The 15,848-nt window shown below is 37.3% G+C and overlaps 1 protein-coding gene across 1 annotated transcript in view; it reads left to right on the forward strand.

The window, feature by feature from the left end:
- Positions 1–12,185, forward strand: part of LOC100162487 — a 52,005-nt gene extending 39,820 nt beyond the window's left edge. The window contains exons 8-15 of the mRNA XM_001952572.4: positions 1,658–1,780; positions 1,927–2,250; positions 4,013–4,224; positions 4,628–5,039; positions 7,220–7,473; positions 7,820–8,569; positions 8,975–9,323; positions 10,435–12,185. Of these exons, the coding sequence (XP_001952607.2) occupies positions 1,658–1,780; positions 1,927–2,250; positions 4,013–4,224; positions 4,628–5,039; positions 7,220–7,473; positions 7,820–8,569; positions 8,975–9,323; positions 10,435–11,510 (3,500 nt within the window). The 3' untranslated portion in view covers positions 11,511–12,185. The remainder of the gene's footprint in view (positions 1–1,657; positions 1,781–1,926; positions 2,251–4,012; positions 4,225–4,627; positions 5,040–7,219; positions 7,474–7,819; positions 8,570–8,974; positions 9,324–10,434) is intronic.
- The last annotated feature ends 3,663 nt before the right edge of the window (positions 12,186–15,848 follow it).

A 15,848-nucleotide genomic window follows, 5' to 3' on the forward strand; every position in this document is an offset into this window, starting at 1 on the left:
TGTTTTAACGTTGTATCAATATGAATATGATGGTAGAGACTAGATACTTAGATGTTTCATTCACTGCAGAAGTGTAAATATACATGATAGGTACTATTTAACATACCGTATTGATATAGTTGGAATATTTTTATGGCACCATTGTTTATTATTATGTATACACAAATGCTACACAGTGGTTTGTTTTCTCAGTATGGAGTACCTATAAACATAAAATAAAATAAGACCAATACTATGGATTTAAATTAGTAAATATATACATAATATGCAACATGAACAGTATAAATAATATCTATTAGAGTTAATTGACCTTCTACTATCGAATTTAATGATGTGTATATTATCTGAGAGAGATGATCTCTCGTCCATTATTTTTTTTCGATATCTTAATTTTAAAATGAGGTATTTCCAATAGCACATTAGTTTATTAAAATAAGCAATTAAAAAGAAAACTAGTATTGAAAAAAAAATATCTGAAAAAACCAAAGACAGATCACAGATAAAATACGTTCTCGTAATATTTAAATTTTATAACAGGTCAATTAACTCTAATATATATAATACATTAATCATATAAAATATACAATATTATAGTTCTGGTTCTACTGCATGTAACGATGTGACCAGGATGAGATGCGAGAGAACAAAACGGCAGTGTGTGTGTGTGTGTGTGTGTGTGTGTGTGTGTGTAATCTTAAATAATCGCCGTGATTATACGACGTGTGCGAATATCTCGATATAACGGCCTCAGCGTTCGTCGAGAGACTTTAACGATGAGTGGCCAATGGACTATCGGATTCTACGTGGTTATGAGAGGGGAGGTAGGGGGGTGCTATCTTCAAGTGGGTACTCGTCGACGATTTTTGTCGTTGTCGTGTATCCGCGTATACTTACGGCTAGTGGCCCGGTGGGCGACGAGGGGATCGCGCTGCCACCGCACGACGATGACGAATTATTATTTAAATCACGCGTGATATTATTATTCAAAATTCCGATTCCGAAATTATTACACGCGCGCGCGCTCGCGCTCGCGCACAAAGAGAAAGGATGCGTCGTTGACGATTTGTTGTTTGTTTGTTTGTTGGTTGGTGTGTTGCGTGTGTGTCGTCCCGAGACGTCGTTATTGTTATTATGGTAAACACGCGGGGCCAAGAGTACCACCGCTGTTTTATCCGCAAAGTCATTACAGCGGCGGCGGCAGCAGCGTATGTACTTCGCGCGCCCACGTTATTAAACCGTATATACGCGGTGATGACAGTAGTGGCGGTTATGACAACGATGACATTTCGGTATGTCACTGGCATCGTGTTATAATTACGATGACTGTACCATGATGACCGGAGAAAAAATAACACTAAATATAAAAAAAAAAGTCTTGACGTTTTGTTTTATCTTGTTTATAGGTGGGTGCGGGTAGTCTGGCGGGGGAGTGGGTCCAAAAAAGGGTTAAGAGGTGGCCGATGACTCAAGCATGTGCGGTACGTGTGGTGTGCTTGAGCGGTGGTCATATTATTGTATAATAATATTGTGGGCAAAGTGCTGTTACCCGATGGGGTTCAGGCACATATTAATACTATTGCCATATTATTATATTTATGTTCTACTCTTTCGTGCGAAAATATGAAATTATTTACAGTTTTTATTATGTGGTCCACAGAAATCGACGAATGTGCCACTCAACCGCCCCGGTGTCTGAACGGAGGATCGTGCATTGACCTGGTGGCTGACTGGCGTTGTGCGTGTGCGGACGACCGTTGGCGTGGTCGCCGATGCGAAATAGGTATGTTTTTTATATAATATTTTGATGGTATAGAGTTAAGTATTATTCAACAGTAACTATAACTACTTTGAGCCTTTCTTTTCTATTTTTGTCATTACGTGCAGTCATTGTCATAGTATATCATCACAAACTTTTGTATCGTTTAGACGTAGACGAATGTGAGCGACAGCACAGGGAACGGCAGTCAGCGGTGGTCGAGCAGCAGTGTGGTCCGAACGCCGTGCCGTGCAGAACGACGGGGGGTGGAAGTAACGTGGCTGCAACCACGGAATGCGTGTGCCGAAGGGGTTGGACAACTGTGGCGGCAATTACAGCTTCTAGGGATGGTCATAATGGAACTTTGGCAACCGCCCTTGCGTGCACTGTGAACGTTGATGATTGCGCTGGACCGGACGTGAAATGCACAAACGGTGGTACTTGCTTGGACTTGATTGGAGGCTACACCTGCGCGTGTCCCGTCGGGTTTACCGGTTAGTAATATAATATAATAATTCATTATTAACAACTAATAAGTAAACAAAAATTATTAAGTTCGAAATTCATAAATACATGTATTTTAAAGTATTGTGATAATAATTTCAAAGGGTGGCTGTTTAGCGTAATTATTTTTAAGGGGCCGCGTATAGGCAATTTGTTTTGCAATGCTTGTTGGGCGGCTCGTTTGTTTGCGTAAAAGTAATTTAACGTTGGTGTGCATGCGGCGTGATTCACGAGGGCGTGGATCTAATGCGTAACCCTGAACAACACAGCCAATACTTGTTCACACGCGTACTTAAATAGTAGCAGTACACGAATAATAAATAAAATCTCAGTGTGATGAAAATTGTTGAAAATAGTTTTGCAATAATAGTGTCATAAACCAAGAGGTTGTTGCAGGTACAAATTGTTGTATCAGTTAAAATTTATTGTTTTTTGTTTCAACTATAACTATATAATATGGCGTGTTTTTCGTTTATGTAATATGCGTAACCACTTTGTTGGGTGGAAAGAATGCCCCATAGTTGTAGTATATAGGTCGATTAGGCATTGAAAACAGATATTTTATACTTTTGACTTAATATAACAAAACCATTTACAATATAATAACTACGAAATCTGTTAACAAAATTTGTTTCCAGTTATTATCTGGATAGTTATGAATTATAATTAACACAATAATAACACTAAACATTTGTATGTTATAAATTTTTAATTCATCATGAACTATGTTAATAGAAAAGTAAAACATTTGAATACTATGAAATAAGCTAAACTTTCAGTACAATCGTGTTTTTTAAATTACATTAATCCATCGCATCTTTTAACTATATAGGTAGTAAAATAATTGGTTGAGGTGAGAGAAGACGAGAAATGATCTCTCTACAACCATTATGTAGTCAAATTAATGTTTTACATATTGATACTTAAAATTAATGCAATCGTGTAATCTATGAAAATGATTAATAATTTATACGAGTGTGAGTGTCTAGATCGATATCAAGAGACCGCATACAAATGTAAAGATTAATTTTAAATTTTGATTAAGAATTCTTTTCTCACAATTATATTATAATTAAATAAATAAATATAAGATCAATTTATCAAGAGTTTGGTCAATATTATAGTCCATGTAAAAATATTTTCGTGATGATACCAGGGACAGGAACCTTTTGAATTTAGTGGTGTCGGTTCCGGTACTGATTCTCCAAAAATAAAATAACTGTGTCGGTTCGGTTCTAAAAAAAAAAAAAAAGGTATAGGTTCCAAATATTTTCGGTATTGGTTCCAGATAATTTAGGTACCGAAAAGTATAATAGTTTTAAATACCTATCCGGAATGCGGGTTTAATTAATATTAGAGAATTCATACGATCATACATAGTTTATACACAAAACAGTAATACCATTAAATTATGACAAATAAAATTATTTTATTTTTGAACCTAAAAAAACCTATTTAAATTAAAAATTCTAGTTTGGTTCCGGTATTTTATTTCATAAAATAAAGGTTCCGGTCACAGAACCGGTTATTTTAGGTTCGGTTCCCCCTCTTAACATCGTAGACCATAGTAATGCAGTATGCATTTATACTATTATGTTTATTTCGTATAGGTTATATGTAATACAAACTACCGAATTTACCTATGTAGCAGTTTATCGTCATAGAACAATAGTTATTATTTATTACTTATCTGATCCATATTTATTACTTATACTTAATATAATTTTTAATACTTATTTTCATCGTTCTAAGGTCGGAACTGTAGAACTCAAATCGACCCATGTGGCGGCGATAACGAATCCGGTGTGGCTGGCGGTGGAAATCCTTGCAAAAACGGTGGTGAGTGCGTGCCGTCACGACGTTGGCGTGGTGGAGGAGGGAGTGGAATGTCAGCCAAACAGCAGCAGCAGCAGCAGACTTATTCCTGCATATGCCCGTTGGGATATTCAGGCGAAAACTGTGAGGTAAGAGACTGTGACGAATTTAAGGGCAGGTATTTAACCAGTTCAAAACTTGTTGCCATGTTAGAACTGTTAGAAGGTTATATGAGGTTTATGAAGATCTTCATCCAGTATATAACGTTTATAACGGTTTTTTTTTAAATTTAAAAAGTGTTTCATCAAAATCTATTTTCTTATAAATCATTTTAATACAAATCACAGATATACTCAGATGAAAAACATTTTCAATTAGATATCTATAGTTATAAATGAAAACGTGTCGTTGATACAATTATAAAATTTCATCTTCCATTCCATAAGAATCTCGGCGATATTTTTTTAATGAAAACTTTGTACTAAACATAGACCTTATGTTCAATAATTATTTTTTTTTCTATCTTTACATCGTGCTTTATCGTGTTGGCAGATCGACAGGGACCATTGTACGCCGAACCCATGTCGGAACGGCGGCCAGTGTCTGAACACGCCCGATGATTATTACTGCCAGTGCAGTGGGGATGGTTGGTCGTGGCATGGCAAGAACTGTACCGTGCCCGCCGATGGCAGTGTCGCCGGGGCCACCAAGTCTACGGCCGCGACCACGACGACCACGCCGACAACCGCGAGAACCACGACTACCACAACCACGACGGCCGCACCGACGACGACGACAACGACTACGGTGGCCAGTACTAGACCTCCGTCGACGCCACCGCTGCAGCGTAGCACCGCGATCACGCCGGTGGCCACTAACCGTCGACCGGGCGCCGGCTTGCCGGTGACGACGACATGGCGACAACAGCAGAAGCCATACGGTGACGAAGACGACAACTATAAAGGTGAGTGCTTTTTTCTCGTACTAGTTATTATAGTATCATTATTTTTTCTTTCACCCATCTTGGATTAAAATTTAGGGGAGGGGGGAATACAGCCTTCACCAAAATATATTATTAAAAATAACTAATAATATCTGATATCATAAGAAAAAAACATATCATCAGTTGTATGGCTCTATGATTAAGTATTTTGTGTGCACATTATATACGATAATGTATGGTGCTCGATTGAATTGTAATAAGTAACGAGTTTAGCATGACGTAGGTATAATAATTTCTAGTAATATTTATGGATATTTTCGTGATCTTTAAATCTGCTAATTATTATCGAATAAAAATATTTTATAAATTTACCCATTTATCTTATTGGACGCCGATAACAAGTTATTTAATCCGTAATTTATGACATGCAATACGAATTCAGAGGTGTAGCTAAAAGAATAAAATTACGACACCGTTAAGATTAGACATTTGTTAGGTATAGGTGAAGTTACAATTATTGGCAATACAAAGTTAGCAAGACTTATGTACAATTAACAACAAATATTATTAAAATTCCGCGAAAAAGCCTTTCGAAACTGAGATTTGTGGTGCCAACAATATAGTTAACGACAAACTGCTGCACCGCACGTCAGTATTTAATGATGTTATGTCGTGATCACGTCTCGTACCGATATGGAAATACTCGTTCGGGTGATGTACCTTTATCTGTCATAAATAATTTATTTACATATATATATATATATTGTATACACACATAAACGAAAGGATTGTTCTGTGTTCTCTATCACCCCTCCCGCCACTATCATGATCTCTGAGACCCCAACGCGTGTAGTCGATGATTATGTGAAAACACGCGGACGACGTATTTCTAATTTACGTACAGTTTTTTTCCTTCCTGTCATTCATATATTATATTATTATACACGGCCTCGCGGTATAATATTATAATATAGTGTATATACGCAGCGTGTATATATCGATTTTTTACGTAATTTATTATATATACTTTAAAAAAAAAACTTAAACGAAATCTCGTTATTAAATGTGCGCGCTCGCCGCGGTGCAGTGGTGGTGTCCAGCAGGTAAACGCGGCGGTGTCACGCTGGGACCGCGCGCCGCGCACTATTTCGAACGCGCGCGCGGGCGCGAGCGGCCGCTAGATTCGTTCGGTATATTATTATGCGGCGGCAATAACGCTCGTCCGTCAGCAGCGGCGGCGGTGCAGCACGTCATCGGTCGTCGTTCGTCTCTCCGCGTCGGCGGTGCATATTATAATATACGTAATATTATATTTGTACGTATTTTATGTTTGAATAATGTATAAATTCGAAACCGCCGCCGCCGCCTACAAACAACAAATAACGGCGGACGAGTAATGATAATAATAATAATAATAATAATAACCCGCTCCCCGCTCCCCGCTGCATCCACCGAGTCACCTAACCCGCCGAATAGCTGCACCGCACGTCGTTATAATAATGACCGCCGTCTCGCGGCCGATCCGTTTGTGAAAACGTGTGCGTCCGTGTGCCGGTTCGTGTGCGTGCGTGCGGTGCAGCACGGCGGCGGCGACCGTCGTAAACTACGACGGCGGTGGTTTCTCATCGACGGCGTGCTGCTGCGCGGCCGTCGTTACGGCGTCCGCGGGGGTCTAATGGGAAAACGTCGTCGTCCGTCGTGCGCCGGTCTCGTCCCGCGAGAGCTGAAAAACAATCGGCGGTGGCGGCGTGTAAGCTCCGTCAGTTCGGCGCCCCGCTGACTGGACGCGGCCGCGACCATCGTCGTCGTTTTACAAGCGCGGGCGCGCGCGTCGTGTTATTAATACATATTATAGATATGCACGCGCGCACGTATTTATATATTTATTTATTATAATATATGTGCGCTGGGTTTTGAGTTTTTGGTACGAAAAGAACGCACTTCATCGCCTGCGTCCACCTATAAACTGAAATATTATACAGTATCGTGTTATCGTTACAACGAGCCCTACACCTTATATATACCCCCCCTCCACCCACTATCGATGTAAATAATAATATTTCATCGACGTTCACTGGCAGTTTATTGCCATCGACAAATTTACGAGACGTCGTTGTCATGTCATGTTCGCGGTGTACATGGTATCATAATTGTAACGCGGGTCGATTAATTTTTATTCACGTATATTTGTGTCGTTACAGCGTCAACAGTAGCGAACGTGGATCAACAGAAGATCGACGACGACGGCGCCACGGCGATGTGCGGAGGCGGCCGTCATCGGCGCAAGCACTGGATCGCTGACGACGGTTGCAACGAGTGCAAGTGCAGCTCTAAATCGGCGATGGTCGACAACGTTGACGACAAGTCGGCCGTGATGTCGTGCACCAACATGTGGTGTGGACCCGCGACTTTCGACTGTCTGAGCGGCATTATGCCTTGCACCGGCACCAACCAGGTAACTTTCACCACGTATTATTATTATCCGTCTTATATGCATTTATGGTCAATGCAATCAACGGACGATGCATCGTCTGCAATGATAATTTAGAGATGGGTTCTCGAACTCCCAAATTTCATAAAAAATAAATAGCGTTCTCTAGAATACTATTTTAATTTTCCGTATAGTCAGTTTTAACGAATTTATAAATATCCGGTTATCCAATTAAAGTTTGAAAGTTAGTAATTTCGATATGTTTGAGAAAAAATCAAGTTCGAATTCGTAAAAATTGAAGTCAGACCCACCCCTAATTGATATGGTGTGGTGATATAATAAATCAAATGTGTCTTCTTGTTCTTTGCAGGTGTGCGTACCGATCATAGACGACATGGACGATGAGGAACTACTTGAAGATGACCTGGAAAAGCGAGGAGAGACCGATGGAATAGCCACTGCGGTGGACACCCTTCTTCTGTGGCGACAGTGTTTGCGTCCACCGTGTGGTGGCGTGGACGCTGATCGTGACAGGGACGACGTTCGGCTGCGTTATGGTTACGATGACGACGGTGGTCAGGACGACCATAGCGCTTACTTAGCCGTGGGTTCGTGGCCGAGGCGTCGTCGCCGCGGTCAGTGTGCGACAGCGGTGGTGGACGACAGTGATGTGGACGACGACGGGGATGATGATGACGACGACGACGACGGTTCACCTACGACGGTGTGGCCGTCAGTGGTCCAACACTGTCTGCCAAATGGCGTGGCCGGTGATAAACGTCTGCCACACCAGCAGCACCGCCGTCGACGTGGTGATGCATGCGGCCGGTTGCGCATTACACTGGACCCAGCGCGTCTGCGGCGTGGTACTCGAGTATCAGCCGTGTGCCACAGTCTCCGTCGACTGCTGGCCAGGGAATGGGTGCGAAGTAGCGACGAAGACGACCTGAGCCAAGAGGACGATGTGGAGTACCGACGAAATCGAGTGTACGTCATGTGCGAAGCGGCCGAGGATCAGCGAGATAATAACGATGACGACCGAATCGGTGGTGGTTCTGGAAGTAGCGGCAATACCCGCCGCAGACGACGACGGCGCCGCGTCACCATTCGAGTGTCTTTGGTACGTACAATAATAAATAAAATAAATAATGTTATATTTAAACTTAAAATGTCCAGTTTGCCTATTAATAATAACAATAATAATAATTATAATTATAATATGCGAACACTATATGTCTAACCTTTTGAAAGAAATTAACCATTTCAGTTTGGTCAACTGTCTAAAAAATAATATAAACTATATATCATTTTGGAAGTTATAATGACCATAAAGTTATAAAGTCGTAATAATTAGATTGGTATACATATTTTTAAAATTAAGTTTTCCCAAACTATTTATCAACCCGATTAATAACGATTTTGAGCCCGAAAATGATAGTTTAAATTTTAAATTCCGGTGTTTTATCACCCTAATACATTCAGTACTAGAAATCTGAATTGTTTACTAATTGTGTGTACCTGTTAGGCGATCGTGACGGATAAGCAGCAACAACACCAGCGACGGATCTCAGGAACGGTGGCAGAGGACGACGATATCGATGTTGCAGCGGTCGTAGGACGGGCTGTCCAAACGCTTTATAAACGACTCAACGGCGGTACTGTGGCCGGATCAACGGTGACTTCGACGAAAAAAGTTCAAACTGCTGGCCACCGTCTTCGCCCGACACTGAACAGCGGTGTCGACGACTACGATGACGCGGCGGCGCTGGCGTTCTTAACGGCCGCCGTAGTGGACGTTGCCCTAGGAGGTGGCGCGACAGCAGAATCTCATTCGACGCCCGTTCCGTCAAATTCGTCAGGGTCTTCGAATGATGGTAAGTGATCGCGTTGAACGATATCCAAGATAGTAATTAGGCGTTTTTTAGCAACGCAGTCTTGAGTAGCCTTCATTTAAGTGGCATAATTTATAAACATTTGGGCGATATTATTGTATTAATGTATGAATGCATTTTGCGACCAACCGGTTTAAGTATATGAATCAGCGACCATTTAATAACTTTATTTACCAATATTACCAATAAGCTAATGGACAGTGCTTAGAGAAGTCAAGCAATGAGATGGAGTGATAGATAAAAGAGACAAACGAGTAAAATACACGTTTACAGCCAAATTATAAAATATCTTATAAATTATAATGCAATTATTTATATTATTAGTAATAATTATTGTTATTACTCTTACTCGTATTATTTTTATAATATATTCCTAGATTAATATTGTTGATTGATTAATGAAATGTTGATGACATATACCAATAAAGACATGTATTTCTGGTTAGTATTAGTGGTTGATAACTGAAATGTAAATTTAAGTGTACAGTAATTCATCCATGATTTATTACGAGTACTTTTTGTTCTTCCTTTCATTTATTCGAACAACATAATATTATGAGTGGATGATAAGATGTAGTATAAAGCGTTGTTCATTATAGATTATAGGTATATGGTTATGTGTTTTTGGTTACTGATAAGGTTCTTCTGATATGAATTGTTATTACCTTTCATTATTTATTTTTGACATAAATATGTTCTTGTACTGGATACTTTTTTTTTTTTTGGTAGTGACCGATTTTTCGTAAGGTTTTTGTTGTCACTTATTAACAAAAGTATACCTGATTACACATGATTCATATTATATTTTCCTTGGTTTTTTTATGTTTCGTTATAATTTGACAACTACCCATCATTATTATAAAAATACAGTACTTAAGTTCTGTGAATATAACGTTTTGCAATCAAGTGGCTTTATGTGAGCAAAAAAATGTTAGCAACCAAGTTAAATTATAGGCCGCCAAAATACGCCTTTTTCTTTTTTTATGCTGTCACAGCAAACCATGATCTTTAATTTATATGTCGTCAACTAATGAACCGTGGTTATTCTCACCACCGAAATAATAAGACTAATACCAGACTTGTGGTTTCACAGATTACCGGCATTATTACTACTACTATTGGACGGTCGGCGTGGCCTGTGGAGCGTTGGCCACTGTACTGGCGGTCGCGGCGTTCCTGTTACTACGTTTCCGGAGCAGTACCAGGAGGAAATCGAACGGTGGACAAACGACCTCAGACTCTTCATCTGCTGTCGTTGACCCTTCGGTGGCTGGCGGTGACAGTTTGATGTTGTCACTGGTGCGGCGTCAAAACGAGGAAAACCTCAAACGGTTGGTAACTGGCGGCAACCGGGTTGCCGTGACGGCCGCCGGCGGTGACTATGGTGGCAGTGGCTGTGGACGCAATAACTTGTCGGCGGGATCATCTCTCAGTTGTTCACGAGTCAGCATCGTTCACCCTTTATGCAATGTCACCTCAGCTGATGACGGATCTTCACCGGAACTACATCGCAAACAGCATCTGAACGGTGGTAGTGATAACGACGGAATGAATGTAGACGACGAAAAGAGTGGAGAGAAAACAACAAATGTGGCATTACCACCAGTAGCTGCCGTTAGATCCGTAGCTGTAGCCGTACCTCGACAACAACAACCAGTACAGCATCAACAACCACAGCAACAACGGTCATTGGCTGCAGCAGCATCGCAACCATTATTGTTGTGCAAAAAGACTTTGAACGTGGACAATGAACAGCGGCGACAACTACAACTGATGCAACAACAACGTCAACAACAATCGCCAATACACCAGCAACAACAACAGCAACCAATTCACCAGCAACATCAACTACCACTTCAACAACAACTACAACTCTCACACCAACAACATCAACTACCAGTACATCAACAACAGCATCAGCAGCAGCAAGTACCAGCGCAACAGTACAACCATCGCAATCGTGGAGACATTCTTAATCAACACGTACAACCTAACCAGCAACAGTATCATAATCAACAGCAGCAACACAATTATGTGGCATCATTATTGCATTCAACGCCGAATAACAATAATAGCAGCAGCAGCAGCAACAACAACAACAATAACAATCACAGCTCAGAAGATGGTGCCGACGAAGCTGCTCCACCGTCGCTCACCGTTTTGGTGTAATAGGTATCAACTCTTATTAAAACGCCGATTTTTGTACTTTTTTTTTTTAAAAACTGTTTTTGTATATTTACAAATTGTCAACATTATTAATTACCTGTAGTCACTAGGTATAATATATATTTATGTTTTTATTATTTATATATATTATATAATGTGTAATACTGGTATATTATTTTTATTTTTTTTTATTTTTATTATTATTATTATTATTTTTTTTTATGATTATTATTATAATCCTTATTATTATCATTATTATTAGTATGTTTAATTTCATAATTTTTTTTTTAAATAACTACCGGCGGTACGCTTGCCATTTACTATATACGTATACGTCGCGTCATGTATGTTAGCCTGCAAACGTGTGTGTTTTGAACTCTCTCTCACCCTTACCCAAAACGCAAGCCTAATATATATTGTACGTGGACTATTATACCACATTATTATTTTTTACTGATTATCATTATTATTAATTATTATTTTTATTATTATTATTAATATACATTTTTTAATTTGTATTATTATCTACAGGGATGATGATAACAATTTTTTTCTCCGAACAACGGTTCATATTTGTGTATATAAATATTGTACGCCTCGCTGTGTACGTGCGTTGCGTGTTTGTATCGTTTAAACTGTAAGATTTGCAACAAATATATTCTATTCGTTGGACGACAAGTGCGTTGTTACATTATTGTTGTTTAGTGCTTACCCACTTCACGTATATCCACTCACAGTTTGATTTAATAGTATATGGTGATATAGACAAACGTCACACATAATCCAATACTTTAATGAAGACGTGAGAATAATATGAGAAGTATTATTGTATGCCACAAAAAATGTTGTAGGTTAATCCAAAGCATATTTCAAAATTATGCTTCTCAACGCGGTTGTGTACCTGTTTTGCCTATATATTACGCCGCGTTAAAAAAAAATCTGCAATAATAATTTGATGCGTTTAACAGTGAAGATTGAGTTACTCAATAATATAATAAACTTTTACTTGAGGTTTAACAGATGATTGTCAACTTATGTGGTATACATTCTAGACCATGTCCATTACTACTTCCGGCATTACATACTAGCTAGTGTATTAAAACAACATGGCTATGTCCATTGTACAAGTTACATTTTTAGTTGAATAAAAAGAAAACAGACATTTTTTGAAAATTATTTCGGGTCGATATTATAAAAATACGAGTAGTATAGTATATTAGTATATTATACGTATAGTATAGAAATTATTAGTTATATGTGACAAATTATGACCTTATTTCAGGATTATTATTATTTTATGATTTTTTTTTTTTTACATTTTTTATTGTGTAATTTATATTCTACAATAAAAATAAGATGATTTACATATTATTAAAATGTTTACAATAAAGTATCTACCACTTTTAAGCGTAATGCTTGTGATGGTGGTAGAGAGTTACATTACATAATAATAAACAAAACTAAATACAAATAAACCTATTTCCAAATTAACATAAATAAAAAGATAGAGTAACATAATAAATTTCATAAGTAACATTCAAAATATTCTATATTTTAATTATTATAATTAATTAATGTTTGCATATTATTTGAATAACAATTAACAATATTGTTGCCGCCGCAACATAAAAATATTATAGTAATATACCGAATTAAATATAAGCAGACAGGATATCGGTCACGGGGGAACAGCTGGTCACAAACACACACACTCATATATCATTATTTTGTATTGTTTTATTATCGTTAAATGTATCTTGTGAGTTATATAATATGTAGATAAAGCCAGAGCGTTATCGTACGCCGCCTCATCGGCTGCTGAATAATATTTTAACACGGCCGCAGTGATTCATGTCTTTTACCGTGTGTTGTGGTGTCAAAACCGGCGCCAGCTTGTAAAATTATTATTATTACAATATTATATTCCATTTTGCTTCAAATTTCTAATGTGTTTTATTATATTTTTTGTCGTGTCAGTAACTTATACTCGTATACCATTGTGAGCCATAGGGGTCATTTAGTAAATCATTTTGTTTGAGTGTGGTTCAAGCGCCGAATATACAGCTCGTATTGGAGCGCCGTGCATCTACTTATTTATTATTATTATTATCTTTTTCATTTGGGCGTACAATTCGTCACTGTGTGAATCACACATACTATTATTTATTTATTTTATATAATTTATTATAATTGTATAGCACAGGACCAGCTGGCCAGTCTGCGCTCCACAAACTGTGAGTTTTTTTTATTATTTATATTATTATTTATTTATTATACACATTTAATTGTTAGGCCAAAAGTGCTATAAATATTTTATAATTATTATTATTTTGTTGGGCCAGAAGGGCTGCATATTATTTTATACGAGCTTCAGCTCAAATAGCTGCGTCAATATATATTTAATTTCGGTTGGCTAAAAGGGCAGGTCATTTATTATTATTATTGTCTTTATTATTATATATTGTTGGAGCAGAAAGGTCACATTATTTTTTTAGCGGCTCAAATAGCCTTTTTATATCATCTTATTATTATTATTTCGGTCGAGCCAGTAGGGCCATTCAATATTATAATTTATCCTAGTTAGCCATATGGGCTGTGATTTATTATTATTATTATATTTTTATACATTTGTGTTTCGGTGAGTTATTATATATTTTGAACTGCTATTATTTAAATTTGTGTATTATACAGCCAACTTACCTACCAGAAACCGTGTTACCATTTTTTATTATTTTTGTATACACGCCCATACACATACATATATTCATACACAAATACACATAATTACACAACACGCGCTACACAGCCGACAGTAATTACTAGGCGATCCCGAGCAGTACTGTTCGAGCTACTACACTATTACACACCCAGTTTGTCCTCCATATTTTTAGGACTTAAGTGTTAGTGGTGTTAAGACCCTAAGTTGGTGTCCGGGCGCGCATATTATTATTGTACGCTCCCGGCCCGCACAAATATCTTTTGCATTATATAATTACAATTGTACTTATATTATAAAATAATTTTAAGACAGTTTTGTGTTATTAAACTATAGTTGAATACCATAATATTAATTTATATCACAGTATAAAATTGTACTGTCCATGGAACCAAGAACGCTTTATACAAAGGCTAGCGCACATCTTGTGAAAGTAACAGAGAAAAAAGCTTGGAATCACACCATTGGAAGAGTTTCGATGGGATCTACTAATCTTCTTAAAATTAAACACATATTTAAGGGATCGAGTCCTGTGTTTTCTACCAATATATACATATCTTATGCCAATTTTACCGACTGTCCCAGTAATCGAATAGAACTTCTGTAAGTATTTTTGCATTTTTCAAGAAGCTTAGTAGATAATAACCTTTCCAATTTTTATATTTGATAAATTAATAATAATAACACAATATGAAACAGTGCTAGTAAAGTAGAAAATAGTTGGACACAAAACTATTAAATAGTAAAAGTAATATTAACTACGAATAATTTTAACTATATAGTAATCTATATAATAATCTTATATATAAATATGAAAATCTAATTATATAAACTTTAAAATGGAAATATTTGTCACGCATGTTCTCTGGAACTACTCATCTTATATTCATGCGGTTTTTTAAATAATAGAGTATTTCACGGAGCAGGTTTAAAGCATAAGTTTACGGATCTAACTCTTGTCCAAGAAATATTAAGCGATAAAATAGGAATAAACTGGTGGCACAATCTATTCAGTAAAATAAATGTTAATGTGGAGTAACAGTTGTGCTAAAGGTATTAAAACCAGGGCTTAAATTCTAAAATAAAATATCGTTTTTCCGTTTTTGGGTATTTAAACGTTATACAATTTTAGTGTTTAACGTTATTGTACTTTATAACGTTATACAATTTTAATGTTTAACGTTATTTTATGTTTAAACATTATTTGATTTTTTCCGTTTAACGTTATTCAGTTTTTAAACGTTATTTTAATTTTTCGTTTTTGTTAAACGTTATAATTTAAAAATAAATAAGGAATTGTTTTTTTTTTATAATAAATTCTACTGTTATTTGTGCCATAATTATCCACACTGTTAGTAAAATTAGTAGAAATTAGTAGAATTTGTTGCCCAGGTTACATTACCTATTTTCAATCTTCCTAGAGTTTTTAGCAAGGAGCTAACTGATCAGTTAACCATTATCAGTTATGTAACATAATATAACTATTAAGTAGGTATACACCATAGACGATTAGACGAAAGGTAGTTAACGACAATTTGACGACAAATCTACAACTAACTAAACAACAATAGCAACTTGAAATTATATCAAATTATACTCCAAATAACACGCCCGCATTTTTTCAC

The sequence above is a fragment of the Acyrthosiphon pisum genome, chromosome X (genome assembly GCF_005508785.2).
Source record: "Acyrthosiphon pisum isolate AL4f chromosome X, pea_aphid_22Mar2018_4r6ur, whole genome shotgun sequence".
NCBI classification, from domain to species: Eukaryota; Metazoa; Arthropoda; class Insecta; order Hemiptera; family Aphididae; genus Acyrthosiphon; species Acyrthosiphon pisum.